This window comes from Vipera berus (assembly GCF_964194415.1).
Source record: "Vipera berus genome assembly, chromosome: W".
Classification (NCBI taxonomy): domain Eukaryota; kingdom Metazoa; phylum Chordata; class Lepidosauria; order Squamata; family Viperidae; genus Vipera; species Vipera berus.
Genome location: NC_138210.1, coordinates 75,850,136 through 75,872,948, shown reverse-complemented (window position 1 = coordinate 75,872,948; position 22,813 = coordinate 75,850,136). Strand labels below are relative to the sequence as shown.

At 47.6% G+C, this 22,813-nt stretch overlaps 1 protein-coding gene across 1 annotated transcript in view; it reads right to left on the bottom strand.

Annotated features, from left to right (window-relative positions):
* The window catches only part of LOC308676472 (zinc finger CW-type PWWP domain protein 1-like), a gene marked incomplete at its 5' end in the record, with an annotated part of 32,774 nt that extends 15,305 nt beyond the window's left edge, over positions 1-17,469 (bottom strand). Inside the window, 8 exons of the mRNA XM_081342286.1 lie at positions 4,704-4,824; positions 5,640-5,756; positions 8,596-8,760; positions 9,108-9,256; positions 13,143-13,200; positions 13,941-14,019; positions 14,927-15,105; positions 17,445-17,469. Coding sequence (XP_081198412.1) covers positions 4,704-4,824; positions 5,640-5,756; positions 8,596-8,760; positions 9,108-9,256; positions 13,143-13,200; positions 13,941-14,019; positions 14,927-15,105; positions 17,445-17,469 — 893 coding nt within the window. The remainder of the gene's footprint in view (positions 1-4,703; positions 4,825-5,639; positions 5,757-8,595; positions 8,761-9,107; positions 9,257-13,142; positions 13,201-13,940; positions 14,020-14,926; positions 15,106-17,444) is intronic.
* Between the last annotated feature and the right edge of the window lie 5,344 nt (positions 17,470-22,813).

Sequence of the window (22,813 nt, the reverse complement as noted above, 5' to 3'; positions counted from 1 at the left end):
GCTAACTGCAGGCAGTCCTCAACTGACAACGGTTCGTTTAGTGACCGCTCGAAGTTAGTGTCCTGAAAAAGGTGACCTACAACCATTTTTACACTTACGGCTGTTGCGGCATCCCCGTGGTCACGTGATCAAAACTCAGATGCTTGGCAATTGGCCCATACTTATGACGGTCGCACTGTCCCAGGGTCACGTAAACGGGGAAGCCAGATTCACTTAACAACCGCGTTACTAACTTAACGACTGCAGTGATTCACTGCAAGAAAGGTTGTAAAATGGGGCAAAATTCGCCTAGCAGCTCTCTCGCTTTGCGACAGAAATTTGGGCTGAGTTGTGGTCGTAAGTGGAGCACCGCATGTAAGGATGAAGAAGAGCAAGCCTGGAGTCAGAGGTCTGCCCTACCATTTCACCGACTTTTTAAAAGCGCTGAGAGAAAGTCAAATGCAGGCTGTGTTTATACAAAACACTCGACTGGGCCCGATTAAGCAGCCAGCAGACGCATCTCTCCGACAGGCAGAGCTTAGCGTTCCCCTTGGTTACGTTTGTTTCTGTTGTGGCTGCTCAGTCTGTTGTGCAAATCCAGCCTGTTTGGTGAGCTTGATCTAGCACACGAAGGCAGAACATGAATTAAATCCAGCAGGCCGGTCAAGTGGTGTCGCACAAGGGCGTCCGTAGAGTCACAAAGACTCTGGAAAACATTTCTGCAAACCACGGTTTCGTCCCTTGGTCGCTTTTTGTGGTGCGCCACAATCGCAGCTTTGTTGCAGCACCTTACACCCCCATCTCTTCCCCACTGGCGCCAGCGAGAACCAGGTTGAAACCTCCTCGGCCCCGTGAAACACTCGGGGACCCCTGCTGGCCTCATGGAAAGGGGAAGGAGGAGTGAGCGGGACGAGGAGACCTTCAAACAACATGATCTTGATCTTTTTTAAGAAAAATATCTAATACAGGTATAATCCTCATTCATTGAGTGACTGTTCAAAGTTAAAATGGACTGAAAAAAGTGACTTATGGCTGTCTTTCACATTTATGACCATTGCAGCATCCCCACGATCACCTGATCAAAATCCAGGCCTTTGGCAACTGACTCATATTTATGACAGAGAATACAAAAAAAAAAGAGTTGGAAAGGACTTTGGTGGTCTTCTACCCAGTGGAACAGCTTGCCACCAGAAGTTGTGGGTGCTCCATCACTGGAGATTTTTAAGAAGAGACTGGACAGTCACTTGTCTGGAATGGTGGAAGTTCTCCTGCTTGAGCGGGGGGCTGGAGTAGAAGACCTCTAGGGTCCCTTCCAGCTTCTATTCTATTCTATTCTATTCTATTCTATTCTATTCTATTCTATTCTATTCTATTCTATTCCTATTCCTATTCCTATTCCTATTCCTATTCCTATTCCTATTCCTATTATTCCTATTCCTATTCTAACCTCCTGCTCAGGCAGGAAACCCTATCCCATTTCAGGCAAATGGCTGTCCAGTCTCTTCTTAAAGACTTCCAGTATTGGAGCATTCACCGCTTCTGGAGGCAGGTTGTTCCACTGGTTAATTGTTCTGACTGTCAGGGAATTTCTCCTTAGTTCCAGGTTGCTTCTCTCCTTGGTCAGTTTCCATCAGTTGCTTCTTGTCCTGCCTTCGGGTGCTTTGGAGAATAGGTGGAGACCCTCCCCCCCTCTTCTTTGGGGCAGCCCCTCGAATACTGGAACGCTGCTATGATGTCACCTCTGGTCCTCCTTCTCATTAAACCAGACATAGCCAGCTGCCGCATCCCGGGGGGTGTCACATGATCCCCTTTTGTGACCTCCTGACAAGCAAAATCAACGGGGAAGCCAGATTGACTTAACAACCAATTTACTAAATTAGTAACTGCAGCGATTCACTTAGCAACTGTGGCAAGAAAGGTCATAGAATGGGCAAAATTCACTTATCAAATGTTTCACTTAGCAACAGAAATTTTGGGCTTAATTGTGGTCATAGGGTTGGGGGCTGCCTGTACAGGTATAGATTGTTTCAACCTAAAAGACCCCCTTTGCCTAGTCCAGGGGTGGGGGACCTTGGCTCTTTTATGACTCGTGGACTTCAACTCCCAGAATTCCTGAGTCTGTGGCTGACAGGAAACCACCTAGAAGGATGAACTTCAACAAATATGGCTGGTAGGACTAAAATAAACCATGGGTTTATTGTAGAGTTATATTTTCTTGGCCAAGATCCTTATTGCAGCTAGTCCTTGACTTACAACAGTTCATTTAGCGAGTGTTAAAAGTTACAACAGCACTGAAAAAAGGGTCTTATGAGTGTTTTTCACGCTTACAAGCGTCGCAGCGTCCCCAGGGCCACGTGAAGAGAATTCGAACGCTTGGCAATCGGTTCGTATTTATGAGTGTCCAGGGGTCACGTGACCCCCCCTTCGTGACCTCCCAACAAGCAGAGTCAATGGGGAAGCCAGATTCATTTATCTACTTAACAACTGGTCGTGAAATGGGACAAATTCACTGAACAACTGTCCTGTTTAACAACAGAAAGTTTGGGCTCAGTTGTGATCATAAGAGGAGGACTACCTGAGCTTGGACCAGGAAGCGCTACCATAGGAAAAAACTTTCTGGGGGGGGAATAGAACTTGACTAAATAGATGTGGGGGGGATCACCTTTGAGAAAACTGCAGGAAAGCCAAGTCGACGGCGCTAAAACCTTAAAGGTGAAAATGTTAATTCTAAGTTGGAATTTCCAGAAAAGTTAACCCAAGCTGCTCCTCTGGTGCCATTACAGGAGCCAGTTCTGCCATAAAACGTGAGCTGGCTTTGCTCAGGAGCCCTCAGTATGAGGGACTTAAGAATCAAAGCGCCAGAGCGCAGAGAGTTCTTTCGTAAAATCCAGATAGATGGCAGACATCTGCAAGAGAAAGGGGAGAAGCACTTCTCGGCCGTTCCCCCTTTGCGTGGGTCAGAAGCCCCATTTCTGGCTAGTTCTCCCGCCAGAAGAACCGCAGCTGCTGCCTTGGCAAGGGCGCTGTAAAAACCTGGCTGCCGGGGCTCTCCGCCTGCAGGAGGGACGGCTGTCGAGCAGACCGTGGAGGCCAGAGACCGTTGGGGGTTTTGAACCGCCCCCGATTCAAGGTCAGGTGGCTTTTTAGGAAGCTGCCAGACTTGGGCCGAGACTGTTCCTTACAGCTGTGGATGACGCGAGGCAGCCTCTTCTCCCTGCACGGGGAAGGACAGTAACGTCCCAAAGCACAAGGATGGTGCAGCATGCACATCACACACACACACACACACACACACACACACACACACACAGGCCATCCAAGTGTGAGAGAGAAAAAAGAGGGATGAAAAAAGCTGCGGATTCCAGTGGCTGCTGATTTCAAAAGGGCAAAAATTCCTCAGATTAGGGCCGTAACTTCTCCATGCCGGTAGATCTGATATGAGGACCCAGATTGTTGGGGGCAATTAAGCTGACTTTGTAATAATGCCGCTTGGGGGGGTGTGTGAAAGCCCTAACAAGCAGGCATATACATAGAATGAAGGCTACTGCTAAGCTTGTAAGCCGCCCTGAGTCTTCGGAGAAGGGCAGGATATAAATGGAATTAAAATAAAATAAAAAAAATAAAATATGGTCTTCAAAAAAGGAAAGAAAAAAAGATCGGAATTCTTTCTCCTCGCTAATCCAGGGGCATTTTTCCATCCTATCCTGACGGTACCTTGCTGCTTTACCTATGCCCTGGTCAATTCCACAGCCCAATTTGGCCAAGAGAGCCTGGTCAATTTGACAAGGCCGAAACAAACCTCCACGGCTTACATAAATAAGGCTGTTGCCCGGGCGGGCTCCCCATCTGTAGAAAAAGTGGCTGTAAGAGGCTGCATTCAGCACTGCGGAGAAACCACAATTCCCTTGGAATATTTGTCATAGAAACTCCCACACGCCAAAATGTTTGAACAAGAGCATTAAGAGGGCGGCTGGGAGGTGAATTTGTGAGTTGTGTGACTGGAGGCAGCAGTGGCACAATTAAAGTAGAATGCCTTGGAAAAACTCAGCCTGGATGTGCCACGGGTCCTTCCGTGCTCTGTCTAACCAGGTTCCCCCCCCCCAATATGGAAACAGGGAAGCACTTCTGAATGCAGCGTTTGTACCCTCACGTGACGAAGAGACGCACATAACACCTCTGTTGCCTTAATTTATAAAAGTCCCCCTCGGTGTATACATCCTCTCTTTCTGGATTTGGGCTCTGGAATGACTTCTGCATTTAGGAATTGGGCATGTCTAGTTTAACAGAAAGAAGGAATAGGGGCGACTTGATAGCAGTCTTCCAATAGTTGAGGGGCTGCCACAAAGAAGAGGGGGGGGGACAACCTATTCACCGAAGCACCAGAAGGCAGGAGAAGAAGCAACGGATGGAAACTCATCAAGGAGAGAAGCCACCCAGAACTAAGGAGGAATTCCCTGATGGTGAGGACAATTAACCAGTGGAACGACTGGCCTCCAGAAGTTCTAGGTGCTCCATCACTGGAGGTTTTCAAGAAGAGAGCGAACAACCATTTGTCTGAAATGGTCGAGGGTCTCCTGCCTTGAGTGGGGGGGTTGGACTAGAAGACCTCCCAGGTCCCTTCAACTCTGCTATCCTGTTATTTAATCTAAATTGATGACGTTTAGGACACCAGACTAAGTTGGGGTCGGGGATGGACCGTTTTAATCTGGTTATTTTTTGCCTACCAGGGGTATCCATATTGCTTGGCCCACACGATGGACCCCGGGAAATAAATGGCGTAGACCACTTCGTTTTCGGAGCCCGACCAGTCCTCCTCAGGAACACTGCAGCTGTTGTACTGAAGATCTGCAAGAGGAAATAAATACGCCACTGAAACTGCTCAAAGGACTCCCTTCTTCTGAGCTCAGCTCCTAGGAGGGATTCCAGGGACACATCGGTGCAGTTTTACTGGCAGCAATACAGAAAGGAAGGACCTACACAGCAAGGTGGACCTCTTCCTGCCCTGTTTTCCTTCCCGATTTCCTAGGCGGGACCTATAGCCCTGGGATTTCCTTGTGGTCCCCCATCCCAGTTCTAATCGGGTCCAGCCGTGATTAGCTTGACAAGGTCAGCTGGCCCTTGCCACCAAAAACCAGCTCAATTTGTGCAAATGTATGGACTTTCCCCTTTCGCTCTAGAGTTAACAGAATAACAAGAGTTGGAAGGGACCGTGGAGGTCTTCTAGTCCAGCCCCCCCCCCTGCTCAAACAGGAAACCCTACTATACCAGGGGTAGGCAACCTGGGCTCTTTTATGGACTTCAACTCCCAGAATTCCTGAGCCAGCCATGCTGAGGGGAAAGGGACAGTTTCCAAGCTGAGCCATTGCTGGCCCAGGAATTCTGGGAGTTGAAGTCCACCAGTCATAAAAGGGCCCAGGTTGCCTGCCCCAGGCCTAGACCATCCCAGACAAGCGGCCGTCCAGTCTCTCCTTAAAAACCTCCAGTGTTGGAGCACCCACAACTTCTGGAGGCGAGTTGTTCCACTGGTCCCTGCTTGTCCACGATCGGGAGATACTCAGCAGGAAACGCTTCCACTTAATTGAAGGAAAGGAAGCCGCCCCGCCCCCCCCTCCCCAGTCCACCAGCCCCCACTCAGAGGCTTGTCTTCCCTTCTCCCCTACCTGGATTCTGGCTACAGGACCAGTCCTCCGGCAGGGCTGAGGGATCCACATGGCTGCCGAGTCGCCGCCACTTCTCACAGCTGGGGTAAGAACACTGGACCCAAGCGGTACAGCAGCCTGGGAGCAGAAAAGCAGCGGGAAATTGGCCATCAGGAAAGGAATGGAAGTGCCAGACAGCTGCTCAACACAGGAAGAAAACTTCCCTTTGCTGGAATTGGGGCCGGAGGGCCCCCCCCCGGTTGTGGGGGGGGCGTATGTGTGTGTTGCAATAATAATAAGATTCCTGCACTGGGCAGGAGGTTAGGCCAGAGGATCCAACAGTTTCTCTTCCCAACAGGGAAAACAGGCCCCAGCAAACTTCAGCTTTGTAAAGCTGCCCAAATACAGGTAGTCCTCGACTTACAAGCTCATTTAGTGATCCTCCGAGGTTACAACAGCACGGAAAAAAGGGACTGATGAGCGTTTCTCACACTTACGGCCGTTGCAGTGATCAAAACTGAGATGCTTAGCAACTGGCATGTGCTTGTGCCAGGGTGGGGTCGCATTTTTTGCAAGCTTCTGACAAGCGAAGTCAATGGGGGAAGCCAGATTCACTGAACAACCTTCTTGCTAACTTAACAACTGCAGCGATTCACCTAACAACTGTGGCAAGAAAGGTGGTAAAATGGGGGGGCAAAACTCACTTAACGATGGCCTTGGTCAGCAACAGAAATTTTGGGCTCCGTTGCGGTCGCAAGTTGGGGACTACCTATATCCCGATTTTAACGTATTTTTCTCACTATAGTTTTGGGATTCTTTTTTACGGACCGTGTAGCATTTCCTCAAAGAGATAGCAGCCTAGGCTGCACAGTGGGGGGAAGAGGATGCGGCCACACTGCGTTAAGGGCCCTTCCTCACAACTACACACACACACACACACACACACACACACACACGGATGCACATGCATCCCTCCTGTCTTTCAGTCAGCGGAGGAGCACGTTAACCAAGAACGCCCCGGCTTTTCTGCCTCAGAGGAGCCACTGGTGGCTCTCCTGGCTTCCTCTCAGCACCTCAAGAAAGGAGGGGGGGAAGGATCCCAGCGGACAGGATGGCGCAGAGGACGAGGCCGGGAGAGCAGGAGGGAGCCGGCAAGCACACTGACGAAGCACAACTTTCTTGGCCTTCCCTTCCCCTCCGCAGCCCTTGGTTTTGGCCAGTCGGTCAAAACACAGGTAGTCCTCGACTTACGACCCAAAATTTCCCTTAACTGAGATGTTGGTTAAGTCAGTTTGGCCCCATTTTTACGACCTTCCTTGCCACGGTGGTCGTTCACCTCCCGTCAAAACCTTTTTTAAAAGTTTCCACCAAAATTGCCCTGCGCTTTTTCTTCTTAACCGTTCTTGGCTCCCTTTCGCGACATTTTCTGCAACCATTTTTTCTGCAACCTCCCTGTTAAGCGCTGCGTGTCCCTCCTCTTCCTCACTTTGGCAGGTTGCTTTATTTACACGTGTGTCTATTCCCCCCCCCTCAGCCAGAGGTTCTCTTCTATGAAGCATCCTTCTTATGCTTCCTATTAGGTGAAACTCCCCACTCTTCTGTGACAACAATGTTCCCTCTCCCCAAGCAGCTTTCTCCTCTTTCCACTTTCGTTCTTTCTGCGGAGAGATTAATTACTGTAATTGTCTTGTCTCTTTTCAAAGAGAAGCTATACGTTCTCTTCCTGCCCTTGTTCTGCCTTCACTCTAGTTTCTCCCACACCTTTCACGTCTTCCTTCTTTCTTTCCTTTGTTCTTCCTTCCTCTCCTCTCCTCCCTCCCTTTTTCTTCCTCTTTCTCTCTCTCTCTCTCCCTCCCTCCCTCCCTCTCTTTCTGTCTTTTCCTTCCTCTCCTCCCTCCCTTCATTCTTTCTTTCCTGGCGTGGCATTAGTTTCTTTACGCCTGCGGTGGTCATGCCCCGGTCCCTTCTGCGCTGCCACTGTTCTTATTCCCTCCAGATCAGCTTCAAGACAGCCTGTGGTCAATACTGGCAACCTTAAACGCAGAGGACAAGGCCGTGGGTCCATCCTCCCGCTCACTCACAGAGGGTGCAGAAATCCCACCGGTCTATCCCACTGCCCCAGAGAAGAAGAGCAACAAAGATGATTGGGGGACTGGAGGCTAAAACATATAGGGAACGGTTGCTGGAATTAGGTATGTGTAGTCTAAGGAAGAGAAGAGTGAGGGGTGACAGGGTAGCAGTCTTCCAATATTTTTGAGTGGCTGCCCCAAAGAAGAGGGAGCCAAGCTATTCTCCAAAGCACTTGAAGACAAGAAGCAACAGATGGAAACTAGTCAAGGAGAGAAGCAACCTGGAATTAAGGAGAAACTTCCTGACAGTTAGAACAATGAACCAGTGGAACAACCTGCCTTCAGAAGTGGTGAATGCTCCAACACTGGAGGTTTTTAAGAAGAGACTGGACAGCCATTTGCCTGAAATGGTATAGGGTTTCCTGCCTGAGCAGGGGGTTGGACTAGATGACCTCCAAGGTCCCTTCCAACTCTATTATTATTATTATTATCTACGGGCTGGAAGTGGTTTGGAGTCTGGTCCTTTTCGAAAGATACCAGCGTTTGGTTTGCAACGGAGGGTAGGAAGGCTACTAAACCACCAAGGCTCAGAGCCTTCTGCCCAGCAGAGGAATGCTAAGGAAGGGGAAGGCGCCTGAGAATTTCAGTTAATGAGCGGTTTGAACCCAGGCCCTCCTGGAAACCGTGGTTCAGGGAGCTGGTTTATGGGATGGCAGGTGAGTGGATCTGCCCCAGCAGCCGGCACACCCCTGGCTCATTTCCCGTTCTGGTGGGCTTTTGCAGAAGTACGAAACCGCAGAGCAGAAACCCAGCCTGGCTGCCAGACGCTGCTGGCGGCATCTGCTCAGCACCCCTTTGTCCGTCCTCCCCAAAGAGCCCTCCTGCAAGAGAGGCAGAGTTCAGCTCACGGCCGCTGCCACTTCCTCCGGCCGCCTCCTCTTCCTCCTCCTCCTCCTCCTCCGGTGCTTCCTCTGGGTCCATGACGTCTTGGGCGTCGCCGCCTTGCGCGGCTTTCTTGGGCTCTCTTTTCCGGTTTGCCTTACACCCTACATTGTTTGCTGCCGCTTTCGCATCTGCCAGGAGACAAAGAAAAATAAGTATTTTGCCGTGTGTGTGTGTGTGTGTGTGTGTGTGTGGTTGTTTTCTCTACAAAAACACCAGAGGAGCGTTGTGGGAGCAACAACGGCACCGTTGGACTGGAAGAGGAAACGGCGAGCCTTAGCAGCCTGTTTTGAAACCCTGGAAATAACGTAGATATCAATTTGGCCCCGCTCGCTCTGCTTGCTTTCCCTGCCCACCCTTCCATCCACACCGACAAACTCTGGCCAACAACAAAGCCACACTCACACAGGACCCTTTCCCTGCCAGCAGAAGCTTGCAACACAGTGCGGTTGGCTTTGTGTTTTCATGGAAAACGTACTTGGGTTTTTTCCACCCCGATTGACACCCAATCTGCTTTGCTTCCTCATTTTGCCTTGCTGTTCTTTCCGTCCCACTTCTGAAGGCCTCCCTCCGGTTTCCTTCCGCGAGCCGTTCCTCTCTGCAGGCAGGAATGCCTCCGGCGTCTCCCTGAGAAAACCACACAAGCACATGGTGGATCCCCCCTCGGCAAGGTGGGTGAAAAACAGACCTTCTTGCAAAAAACCCCAAACAAGCCACACCTGGATGTTACTGGCTGCTGTGGGGATGGAAAGTGAGGATCTTGGGATCTATGGCACTTACAAGGTGACTAACAAGCTGGAGAGCATAAGGGCAGACGTGTCACTGGAAGGCAGAATCACGGAACTGCGCCTCGCTTACTTTGCCCCATCTCGTGTGGGGGAATTTACTGGACAGAGCAATTATGCTTGAAAGAGAGAGCGGCAAAAGGAGAGCGGGCCTTCAAAGAGCACGATGGCTGGACGCCCTCAAAGCCGACACCAGCCAGAGCACAGAAAAACTCAAAGAAGCCGCGCAAGATCGGAAGACGTGGAAAGGCCTGGCTCTGAGAATCGCCAAGAGTCGGACACGTCTGTCACGGTTCCGACAGATGAAACTCTTCAAAGAACTCCGAGGCATTGTTTAGCTTAAAGAATCTTTATTCGAATAGCATAGCACTGGCACTTACACGGTCGAAGCCAAAATCTGAATTCCCCTCCCCTGAACACATCGTATCAAAGCACAATTCCCTCCTCTAATCAACAGTCATAAATCACATTCTCCAATTAGTTTGAAGTGCAGGCTTTCCCTCCAGTTCTCCAACCCACATTTCTTATCACTTCCTTCAATAACCTTGGTTCACACACTACTACAATACTGTTACGTCCAACTAACTCCCATACACATTTTTCCTCCTCCCCTCCCCAGTATCATCTAATTCTAACTCTAAGAGTAATACACAAGTTAAGGAAAATGGCTGCATCTCCATATATTGTCAAAGCAAGAACATCCGATGTTGGCAGCGTTGACAACGTCATTAGGAGAGGCAAAATGATGTAGAGGCTGAAGGGTGCATTAACACCAGAGAGATTTTACGCAACCTACGGAGACTCCCTGGATATGACTTTTGTCAATTCCTACCCCTTAGCCTGCCTTCTGGCATTATTACTGAGAGTGATTGAGAAAAGAGGGCTATGCAGGTCAACCTCGGCATCCGGAAGGAAAATGGATATAATAACTAAGTAAACACACAAAGGGGCCAGTCCTCAATTTTTCCTGTGAAAGAACAGCCAATCCCTTTCTCAATAAAAGCTACTCTGAACATACAGTATGGGTTTCCCTTAAATCTCCCTCATTTGAGCTCTTGATTCTGCCATGTCCAAAGAACGGCTACCCGCTTGAGGAAAAAAGGAAATGCATGTTTCTGGAGCCAGGTTTATTTCTTAAAAAAAAAGTCCATGAAAGAGGGAGGGAGTCACTTAATGTGCCATATGAAATACTGTAAATAATTATATTATGGTTTAATCTGATGGCCTGGTTCACACAATAGGCTAGGACAATAGCTGAGTTCCTGCATGCTAAACCATAATGTGATTATTATTTATTATTCTTTTAGCCTGGAAGTTTTAATGATACCTGCTGTGGATGTTTGACCAGCACAACACTTCCCTGGATCCCTGCATGAAATACATCATCTCGAGGGCACTGCTGGCCAAGGACTAAACAATCTAGATATCCGATCCTAGGTTTAGCCACCCCAGTAACTGCTCGTACATAATTTAATTTTATTCATAATTTTATTCCTCACTCGTGCTGTGTGCTTTAAAAATGGTTCATTGCTCTAATGTTCTATATTTTCGTACACGTTTTATATGCTGTTTTTGTGAGTTTTTGTGCAATCATGCTGTGTTCTATTACTGGCTGCCACAAGGAGGGGGGGGTCAACTGATTTTCCAAAGCGCCTGAAGGCAGGACAAGAAACAACGGATGGAAAATAATCAAGGAGAGAAGCAACCTGGAACTGGGGAGAAATTTCCTGACAACGAGGACAATTGATCAGTGGAACAACCTGCCTCCAGAAGTTGTGGGTGCTTCATCACTCGAGGCTTTCAAGAAGAGTCTGGGCAGCCATTGGTCTGAAATATTATAGGGCAGTGATGGCAAACCTTTTAGAGACCGAGTGCCCAAACTGCAACCCAAAACCTACTTACGTATCGTCGGGTGCCGGGTGGGCATGGCCCGTTGTGTTGGTGTGGTCCATTGGGTGGGCGTGGCCTATTGGGTGGGTGTGGCTGCGGTGGTAACAGCAGACTGGGTGGGACTAAAAAGTTCAATCAATTAATTCCAACTTTGCGAGATTTTTTTTTCCTGCGAGAAGTTGAAATTGATTGAATTTTTTTTTTTTGCACACGGTGGCGGAGGCCTAAAGCAAAAAGGGTTTATAAACCCAGCTGAAGGCCTAGGACTGTGGTGACGGCGCGCGTGCCCACAGAGAAGGCTCTGCATGCCACCTGTGGCACCCGTGTCACGGGTTATAGGTTCTCCTGCTCGAGCAGGGGGTTGGACTAGAAGACCTCCAAGGGCCCTTCCAGTTCTATTCTGAATTGAACTGAAATATTCCCTAGTCTTGGTTTCCAGCATTTTGAACCTTGTCTTATGAAAGGAAAGTTAGCTGGAATCCCACTGAGATTAATTACACGTGGGGCAAAAGTTAAGAACACCCTTCTGGCGATCATTTTCCCATTCAAAATTAAGAAACAGCAACTGCCCATGACCGGAGCTTCTTTCCCGTTGTCCAGGATGGGCTTGGCTGCAAACCCTCAGTGGCTCAAGTTGTCCATCTGTGTTGTGTGTACTTGGGCGCCACCCTGAGGCCACAAGGAGATGTGCTCACATCTGCAACCGCTGCGTGGCTTTCCTGTTACTAGTGATGGGCGCTAGACTAGAGCAGGGGTCTGCAACCTTGACTTCTGGACTTCAGCTCCCAGAATTCCTCAGCCAGCTGAAGTGGTCACGGTTGCAGACCCCTGGGCTAGAGGTCAGGGGGGCTCTTGGTGCTTCCTGAGAGCTGAAGCTTCTTCTCATTTGTAAGCATGAATGGAAAAAGAAAAAGTCTTGCTAAGAGCTAATTTTTGCCCTTTTCTGAAAGGCATTCGCAAACGGCTCAAGTGGGGTGGGAAAAACAAGACATGTTCTTTCATTCCTCCGGTGAAAACACTTGGTGGGAAGCCCCCATGGCTTGAGCAAGACCTGACTGCAGGTTGAGAGAGGCGGGTGCGAGAGCGAAATGGCTGGGGAGGCCTGTGGTTTATTAAGCTGGATCAAGAGCATTCCACACTTGTCTCATTTCTGCTTCCTCCCATTTTCCTTCTCTCTCTGCCAAAGGAGGTCACTTCCTGCCCTGGAATCAAATTATCAGCTTCTAGTGCAGGATAACAAGAGTTGGAAGGGACCTCGGGGGGCCTTCTAGTCCACCCCCCTGCCCAGCCAGGAGACCCTAGTCCAATGACTGTCCAGTCTCTTCTTATATCACGTGAAATTCAGTACTTTTTGAGGGCAGATGGCACCGCATTTACTATTTCCCACCAGAGAACTCTACTATTTTAATTCTTTGCTATCGTCTGCGGCAGTTAAACGCAGATTGGGGGGTATCCACAGCCCAGAAGTCGCTTTCTTCCCACAGCCGGCATGCTTGAGGTGCTTCAAGGAAAAGGAACAGGATTTTTGTTTTGTTTGGAGTCAAAATAATACATTCCCCAAACCAGTTCTACAGCAGATGGCAGCACAGGAGCCGACCTTGGCTGATCTTGAAAAGCCGCCTTTTATTTCTGTACTTGGATGTGAAACCAGAAGGAAGCCCCCCCCCCCCGGCCCGTAGGATGGGCTGACAGGGAAGGTAAAAACCCAGAAGGCAGGCAAGGGAACAACAATTTCGGCTTTGTTGCCAAGAAAACCACATGGGCATGAAGATACAGGAAGCTGAGCTTCCGTCCAGGGTAATTGCACTTCACTTACGAAAGTTACAGGTATTACTCACCTTCTCGAACGCTGGCCTTCCGCAGACTCTGCCGAAACGAGCCTCTTCCGAAATTTTTCTAGGAATGATAAGGGAACAGCTTTATAAAGCCTGGTTGGCCGTTTCAGAGATGAAAAATATGTGCAGTTTAAACAGGGGGGAAAGCACTAGGCTGAGTCTGTTGGATTTTTAATGCTTAATATTAAAAGTTTAGGGACTGTTTGGATTTAGTGGCTGTTATTGCGCGCTGCACGATGCGTTTCACTAGTAAAAAGCGTATCAGTACAGTACGGGCAGTCCTCCGCTTACAACCGCAATTGAGCCTCAAATTTCCGTTGTTCAATGAGGTTTGCCCCATTTTATGACCTTCCTTGCCGCAGTTGTACAGTAAATCACTACAGTTGTTAAGTTACAAGGTTGTTAAGTGAATCTGGCTTTCCCAATGACTTTGCAGGTCAGAAGGCAAAATGTGATCACCTGACCGTGGGGACACTGCAACGGTCCTAAGAGTGAAAAACAGTCAGAAGTCACTTTTCTCCGTGCCGCTCTAATTTCGGTCACTAAATGTACTGTTGTTAAGCCGAGGACTACCTGTATTAGAAAATAAATAGCTATCACGTGACTGAGAGGCAGCCACCATGATTAAGAGAAGCCTGGACAAGACTTGGCAAGTTACAGTACGCAAAATCAGCATCTTATTATCATCTTGACAAATTCAGTGGAACGCAAGAGATATTTAATTTTCATCTTTACATTAACAGCAGTTGCTTTTTAATTTTTTTGCACACCTCTCTCTCTCTCCTCCCAGTTTCAACATACCCGTGCATTCTTGGGGAGATTTTTGAAGTACACTTTGAACAATTTCCTCAAATTGTGCATCGGTGAGACACCCCTTTTCCTACGAAAAGATGAAAAGAGATCGGTGAAAGTAGCTGCATTTAGCAAATGATAAATATAAAAACTAGCTAGCACCGGAGTGGGGTTTTTTGTTTTTAATTTTTAGCTCGGAATCTTCTCTGGACCTAAAATACAGCTCAGGCACTTATTTTGTGTGTTCTAACTTCTGGATTTGCCTTGTAGTTTTTCAACACAATTAAACGGGCTGATCTTCGGCCTTGACATTTTAAACAAGCCTCCCCAACTCATGCCTTCCAGATGCATTGGATTTCAGCTTGCTCGATCCTAGACTTACATTAAATACATTTGCTAGTCCTTTAAAGTGCCACAGTAGTCTTTGGTTTTGATCTAGCAAGTATTGAATATTTTATAGATGAATTTTCATCCCATTCCTTCCACAAAAAAGAGGAAAAAAATCTAAATACATTGTGTAGCTTGAAGTGATTTAACTTCAGTAAAGAGAAAGCTTCAATTGACTGTACACTCTGCAATTCCCAATGTTCATCTATAAGTAAATAAAACATCTAGGAAACATTTGTGTGATGCTCCAGAGATACACAAACAAAAGTAACTACCGGTAATTTACAATCACAGTACAGGTTGCTCCCCCAAAAGAGAAAATCTTTTAACAGATGTCAGGCATTTATGTGGCGTTATGTTCTGTGGTTTTATACATTTTGTAATTCTGTATTGTTTCGCCTTTGTAAATTGTCCTGTGATTTTCCAGCTAAGAACTTATATACATAAATCAAATACAGAGAAAGAAGAAAATTGAAATATTAATTGTCCATCCTAATTTTTCAAGGAGAAGCTGGTGATATGAAACTCCAGTATTGCAATTTTTCCTGTTCTGAAACTCTGGCTTGGGAAATCTCACTCAAGGAAACAAAATCCATTATCCCACCTACATTCTCAATCATTTCCAAATCCTCCTTGCACTGAGATTTCTTTTCTACATTAGACGTCCTCTCGTTCTGTCTTTTACTTTGCGCTGGTAATATATTTATGGATTTGGCGGTAACTCCATCTTCTGCCTTGCCGTGACGCTGCAATTCACCTTTCCCAAAAGGTGTGCTGTAGGACTTAACTACGGGAGGAGCAAAGACTCTTTGGGGCAGTCTGTTGGATTCTGGAATGAGAGAAACCACATCTTCATTAGCAGCGTATAAATATTGCAGTGCACTAAGACAAAAGCCAATAAAGCAGCAATCCTAACTTAGACAGAGCACAATCCACCAGGGATTACCTTATACAGGCTAAAATATTGTTATCGTTATTTTGGTCTATAACCTGGCACCTCCTCCTTTTATTTCATTCAGAGACTGTAAGGTAAAGGTAAAGGTTCCCCCGCACATGCGTGCTAGTCGTTTCCGACTCTAGGGGCCGGTGCTCATCTCCGTTTCAAAGCCGAAGAGCCAGCGCTTGTCCGAGGACGTCTCCGTGGTCATGTGGCTGGCATGACTAGACGCCAAAGGCGCACGGAACGCTGTTACCTTCCCACCGTAGTGGTCCCTATTTTCCTACTTGCATTTTGACGTGCTTTCGAACTGCTAGGTTGGCAGAAGCTGGGACGAGTAACAGGCGCTCACTCTGCTACGCGGCACTCGGGATTCGACCCGCCAAACTGCCGACCTTCTGATCGACAAGCTCAGCGTCCTAACCCACTGAGCCACCGCGTCCCTTTCGGAGACTGTAGTAAGAGACAAATTTCCATTTTCAGTAGAAAATGTTTTTGTTCTGTTTTTGAAAGAAGACCAATTCACCACCTGTTATTCTTTGCTTAGGGCGCTGACTTTTACCTGGAAACTGAAAAGATACCAGCTCTTTTCCCTAGGTTCAAGAATACACACTGGGTAGGGTGAGGGGGCATACAAACAGGTAATGCCCGACTTCAAACAGTTCATTTACTGACTGTTCAAAGTTACAACAGCACTGGAAAAAAGTGACTTATGACCCGTGGTCACCAGATCAAAATTTGGACGCTTGGCAACTGACTCGTATTTAGGACCGTTGCTGTGTCCCGGGGTCACGTGAACCCCTTTTGCCAGATTCACTTAACAACTGTGTTACTAATTTAACTGCAGCGATTCACTTAATGACCGTGGCCAGAAAGGTCGTAAAATGGGGCAAAACTCACGTAACAAATGTCTCGCTTAGCTGTGGAAACTCGGGGCTGAATTGTGATTGTACCTTGAGGACTACCGGTGTGGGCAGGCCCCTTCTGGCTGCCTTTTTTCTGAGAGAGCGAATGGAGGCGGGAATTGGGCTCTTGAATTGAGCCTACCGAAAGGTGCACCGGCGTGAATTTGCCGGCCCCTATTCTGCCGCAGCAGTGGCACGCGGCGTTGAGCTTTCCTCCCGATGGTGGATCAGGTTAAAGAAAGAGGTTGGTGGGTCTTCCAGCAAGCGGCAAGGGTGTGTGAGCGAAGGGGGGAAGGAGCTCACCCAGGGCCCTTCCTCACCTGCTAGCTATTAGGAAGAAGATAGCGCTAGGGCTGCACCTGTGTGTGAAAACAACCCAGCCAGCTGTCAAGGGCACGGGCTGTTGCAGAAGGCAGTAAGCAGCAATGAATAATTCCCACCCTGATTAGTTCTGCAAGGTCACGATGATACCGGAGCAGGTGATCAAGAAGTCCAGTTCTGACCTCACAGAAAGTCGAAGAACAGTACTTGGAAGAAGCTGTCGACCAGTCTTAGAGAACAAAGACAGAACAAGTTTCTATCGTGGTGACTGACCTGGGCGTAATGAAAACAAGCGTCGCCATAGCAGCTAACGCTGCCAAAGCAGGAATGGAATAAGCAAAACCTTCCACACTTGAATCGACTTACGGCCACAGTGGAGCCCAACATTTCCCTTTGCTAAGCGAGACAGTCGTTAAGTGAGTTTTGCCCCATTTTACAACCTTCCTTGCCATAGTTGTAAAGTGAATCGCCGCAGCTGTTAAGTTAGCAACACGGTTGTTAAGTGAATCTGGCTTTCCAATTGACTTTGCTTGCCAGAAGGTCGCAAAAGGGGGTCGCATGACCCCAGGACACTGCGACCGTCATAATACGAGTCAGTTGCCAAACGTCTGCATTTTGATCACTTGACCACGAGTGCAAAGGTTGTAAGTATGAAAAACAGTCATTAAGTCAGTTTTCAGTGCCGTTGTAACTAAATGAACAGTTGTAAGTCAAGGACAACCTGTAGTAGCACTACTATGGAGAGGGAAGCCGCACAAGGCTTGTCCCAGGAACATCAAGGCAACAAGTATAATGCATGAGCACAAGTCCCTAAAACTAATAAAAGTGGTAAAAATAGTAAAAAAAAATATGCAAACATGCAAAAACCTGTGTTGGAAGAAGTAATGCAAAACATGGCAGCAGCCCTGGAGACGTAGCTACTTTAATACATAAAGAACGGACTACAGACTGTTCGTCACTTACTGTTCTTCTTGCTCTGGCTTGTCATTGTTCATCAACCTGTCTTAACGGTTTTGCTTTACGTCTGTTTTGTGAAAAATAAGAGGAGGAACGGGGAGAAAAGGCAAAGTGCACGTTATCTGTGCCACCTTGAAAAAATGAACCTGCTACCCCACTAGCTTAAATCCCCCAAGATTTCCCTTTCTTTCACTCTATTAATACTACACTACTGTATATCTAAATCTAATTATGTAGTCAAACCACAATAAAATCTGTTAATAAACCATCTCTTCACCATATGGCGGTACATCTCCAAGTGTGTAGCATCTGCATCGACAGAGAACTGGGACAGACTGACCAACGTATTGGAAAAATAAGGAGAAGGTTGTTCTGTCAGCAGACTGGCTTTCTCCTTCTCCCGCCCATTTCCCATCACTGCCCTCCCAACTTCCCTTGGAGGTAAGGGGTCACAAATCCTAACAGATATTTAACACGCTTAGGCTGCCCTTCTGCGATGTCAGAATAAGGGAAAAACAAGACCAGTACAGCTAAGGTCAGCTTATGCCTGTCTCACTCACAAACTAAACAAGAGAGGAAGGGGATAGCAGCGGTCAAAAAGATATTGCAAATTCCGTATCGGGTTGGTGCTCCACAAGGCCTTCAGATCATCCAGTCAGGAAAGAGCAGCAACCAAGCAAAAGCCATCAGACAGTGGCTGCGTTTATGAAAAGAAATGTACAGTTTTCTATACTGGTCTTTTGAAGGACGGTTTTTAGAACATTTCCCCTGAAAGAAAATGCCCCCGTAGGTTAGGATTTGTTATACAGTCAGATTCTCTGCCGTTGCCCACTGCACATCTTAGCTCCAGAGGTGAGACGCCCACTCCCCTCCTTTGGCCTTTTAGACACCTGGCTCTGCCAATTGGCCTGGGGAGGGGGGCTCTAAGAGCGACCTGCAACCTGAGAGTGGGGGGGGGGATTGAGGGCACTTTCTCCACCTCTTTTAACATCTTCCTTTTAATCTTGTTCATTGTTTTTACCTTTGCTCTTTTAACTACGGTTTTTAGAGTACTATATATTTTTACAGATAGCCCTCAAAATTTCTGCTGATAAGTGAGACGTTTGTTAAGTGAGTTTTGCTCCATTTTATGACCTTTCTTGCCTCAGTCACTGCAGTTGATAAGTCAGTAACCTGGTTGTTAAGTAAATCTGGCTTCCCCATTGTCAGAAGGTCGCAAAATGGGATCACGTGATCCCCTGGGACACGGCGACTGTCATAAATAAGAACCAGTTGCCAAGCATTTGAATTTTGATCACACGATCATGGGGATGGCTGTAAAGGTCGCAACTGTGAAAAACGGTCATAAGTTACTTTTTTCAATGCCGTTGTAAATTTGAATGGTCACTAAATGAACTGTTGTAAGTCGAGAACTACCTGTATTATAAACTGCCCAGAGTCACTTAGGTGAGATGGGCAGTGTATAAATCTGATAAATAAAAATCTGCATACTGATTACTCCTTCTCTGAAATCGTGCCATGACCTCACTCAATGGCTTCATGCAGATTTTAAACGAAATAGGGCGGGAGGATTGAGACCCACAGCGCATCAGACCGATCTAGTGGTGCCCCCAAATCCCAGCCCTGGAGGGTGGTCTACAAAAATGCCGTGGCTGATGTTACTGAAGGCCTCAGCACTAGCTTTCCTTATTGAAGCTCCCCGTGGCCCATCAGATCCCGTCCCCTGTGTGGGCCTGCATCCCGACTAAGCTGGTTAATTTCTTTCTTCTGGAGCTTTTTGTGACTGTTGCTTCTCAACAGCCTTGCCTGTCCCCACCCTCCTCGGTGTGAAAAGATCTCTCACTGTTCCCAGGATTTATGAAGTATTTGTTTATAAACGTCTGCCCTCTTATGAAAAATTTTACGTCACTGAGTAACATGATCTACCATCTTGCGTGCTCTTAATGGAGAAGAAATATTGGGACTTTTTCGCCTCTTGGATAACGACTGGAAGAGATTCTTTGCAGAAATCTAGGGACAGGAGACTACAGTGGTTCTTTCTGAGCTATGTGAAAACAGGCACACATCCAAGTTAACATTTGAACCTGCAAAATCTCTCCTAATGACTGTTTAATTGGTCTACAATTCTTTGGGCTCCAGTAACAACATCCTGGCTTCCTTGTTGCAATATGTTGTTGCATGTTGGTTTATGAGCAACAGTTCTTGCCTAGCTTCCTGTTTGTTTCTGGACTCAAATTAAAGAACAGAAACCGTTTATTTTTTTAAAAAAGCCATTACAGACTTGGGCTTGCAAATGGACCTGCCTTGCAGCTAAGACCCATTCTGGACTGCCTTTTCCAGCTGCTCTTTGAAAGTCAAGAGGACAGCTGTCAAAGATGGTACCGCTTTTAGAACCACTCTTCCCAGATTAAGCCAAGGCCCTTCTTAATCCACCAGATGCTTCCAGAATGCTCACAATCAGGAGACGGAGATGTTCCTCTCTCCTTTTTCCATCAGCACAAGGCCGATCCTAGGCTAGATGCCTCCAAGGAGCTCCCAAGTAGGGTATGGAGATGTTCTCTTCCAAGTGGAAGTTGAAGGCATCCGTTCTCAACCCAGAAGCAGTCTTACGTTTCAAGTCTGATAGCACCATCCCCCATGAATCCCCCGATAGCTATTCCAGATAGTGATCACCACATCTTGTAGGAATGAGCTCCACAGACTGTGCAAAGTTGAGGTCTCCTATACAGGGTCTCCTGCTTGGGCAGGTGTTGGAATAAAACAGGGGTCTTCAAATTTGGCCCTTTTAGGAGCATGCGTGCCTGGCTGAGGAATTCTGGGAGTTGAAGTTCACAAGTCCTAAAAGCGCCAAGTTTGAAGACCCCTGGAATAAAAGACCTCCAAGACCCTTTCCAACTGAGCACCTTTCCATCAAGCAGATGCCTCCAACAACAAATGGAGGTATCCCCTGCAAGTGGGACTCGAAGGCATCTGTTCCTAACATGGAGGTAGACCTGAGTCTTCAATGATGATTAAGAATAGAACTGCCCCCTATGAATTCCTCTTTAAAGCCATTTCAGATAATGGCCACCATCATGTCTTAACAGGAATGAACTACACAAACTGTGAGAAGCTAAAATGAGCTCTTTTCCATCCACCTGAGGACTATCTTAGGCCAGATGCCTCCAAGCAGCTGCCAAGGAGGAGATGTTCTTCTACAAGTGGAGCTTGGAGGCATCTGCTTCCAACCTGGAGACCCCAGAAGTGGGGCTGGGTCTTCAGGGATGATAAGAGTAGATCTGTCCTCCATGAATCTCCCTGTAAAGCCATTCCAGATAGTAGCCACACCACATCTCACAGGAATGAAGCCTGCACACTGTGAGAAGCTAAGGCAAGCCCTGGTCTCTCAACCCAATGGTCATCCTAGGCCAGATGCCTCCAAGGAGCTCCCAAAGAGGAGATGGGAATGTTCCCCTACAATAAGTGGGGCTTGGAGGCATCTGCTTCCATCTGAATGCAGTCCTGAGTCTTCACAACTGATAGGGTAGACCTGTCCTCCATGAATCTCCTTTAAAGCCACTCCAGAGCGGCCACCATTCTTGTGGGTAGCAAAATGGTGGAATTACACAAACATGAGAACTCTCCGAGCAGGAATTTTCACCTTCATGGCTTCCTTAGTACCTTAAGGTACCTGGCGTCCTAGGTTTAAATGAAAAATATTACATTTGAAGGTTTTTTAAGGCAAACTTTTTGTTTTTGCTAACATTTCATCCTGCTCATTTTGATCTCTACCAATAGGTTTCCCCACGAGATCTCTGAGGGATCTTCTCACAAAAAGGGGATCGAGGGAGCTTATTTTGGGGCTACTACTAATAATAATAATAAACCTTTATTGTCAAAGTACAACATGTGTACATTGAGATTAGCTGAGCCTCCCCCTGTGCTCTCTCCCCCCAACACACAGTGACAACAAACCCCCCATCCCACCACACTATGTGAACCAACTACACCACACACCGGCCTCCCAAGTCAATTCTGCATAAGATTATGTCCCATTTAAAAGCCTACTAAAGGATCAAATGGATTTTTTTTTTTGAGGATGATGCCAGAAGCCATTTTCTTGGTTGGGAACAAAAGGTTGACTCTTCCTAGTTTTCTGTTGGTTCAAATTCTAACTAAATTTTGGTGAGAAGAGCTCATGTATTAGTGAAATAAATAAAAATACAGGCAGGGAGGGACTCCTCTTAAAGCAGCGACCAGGAAAAGCCATATTTGCTGCTGAACCCAAGAAATCTTGACATGGAGCCTCATTCTGAGGTAAAAAAAAAGTGCCTGTAGGGCCTCAGGATTCCCATCCTTTTCCCTGCTGGTTTTACTGGCATTTTGTAGGCAAAGGAAAGACTGTAAAATTAAGAATCAAAGCGCTCTCCTGTGCGACAGGAGGGATTTTAATGTGGATTTTCGATGCTGCGGCATCCATGACAAAGCAAACCTGGCAGCTCAGTGCTTTTTCTCGCTTGTTTTTTTCGTGAGGTAAAATAAAAGCGCGGGTAGACAGAAGCGGGGCTTTTGTGTCGTATTTGTGCCACAACGGCAAACTTCTCTTGTTTGCTTTAAAACTCAACATTACCTCAGTTTTTTTTTAAAAAAAAGTTAATTTTTTCCTTTGCGCCCTTAAACTAAGGTAAAAAACCCCCTACGAGCGAGAAGCGCGCGCACCCGCTTCTGCTCTAACGCGCAGGCGCGTCCCCAGCACGCGCCTCCGCACATCCGGGTCTCCGTTGGCCTCGAAGGGGGCGTGTCTCCCTCGCTCTCTAGCACTGAGTCATGGAATCTCAGGGACCCGCTTGTTGCACCGCAGGCTCGCGCGCCGCGCAGGCGCACAAGAGCCGAACTGAGCGGCGGAGACTATACGGCTCTTTGCAGCCTTGCGCGGTGCAATTGCGACTTTTGCGTCGGGGCTCAGGAAAAATCCCGCCCGTTTGCAACCGCTTTCCGCTACGAAAAGGAGGTTGGCCGTCTGCTGTTTGCAAGCACACACCCGCTGAGCCAGATGCACAGCTTGGTGGAGGGCGAGAGGTTGAGCCTCTGCGCCTAATTGGGGGTGTAAAAGATCCGAACAACACAGGGCAGTTAGGAGGCGTGGGAGGCCTTTAGCTAGGATTGATATAATACATTGCAAAGGGGGTACAAGCCAGTCAATCTCTAAACCTGGCTTGCAAGAACGCTGCAGCGCCCGGAAGCGTCTTTACACTTGTGGTTGCTTATCTGGAGGCGAGCAAGAGCGTGCGAGTAACGCGAAACATACCGGGAAGTAAGCGAGACAGCGGATGGCTGTGGGCGTTTTCGACTTACAACTACCCATCTTCTGCAGACCAGCCTGTGCAAAGGCGGTG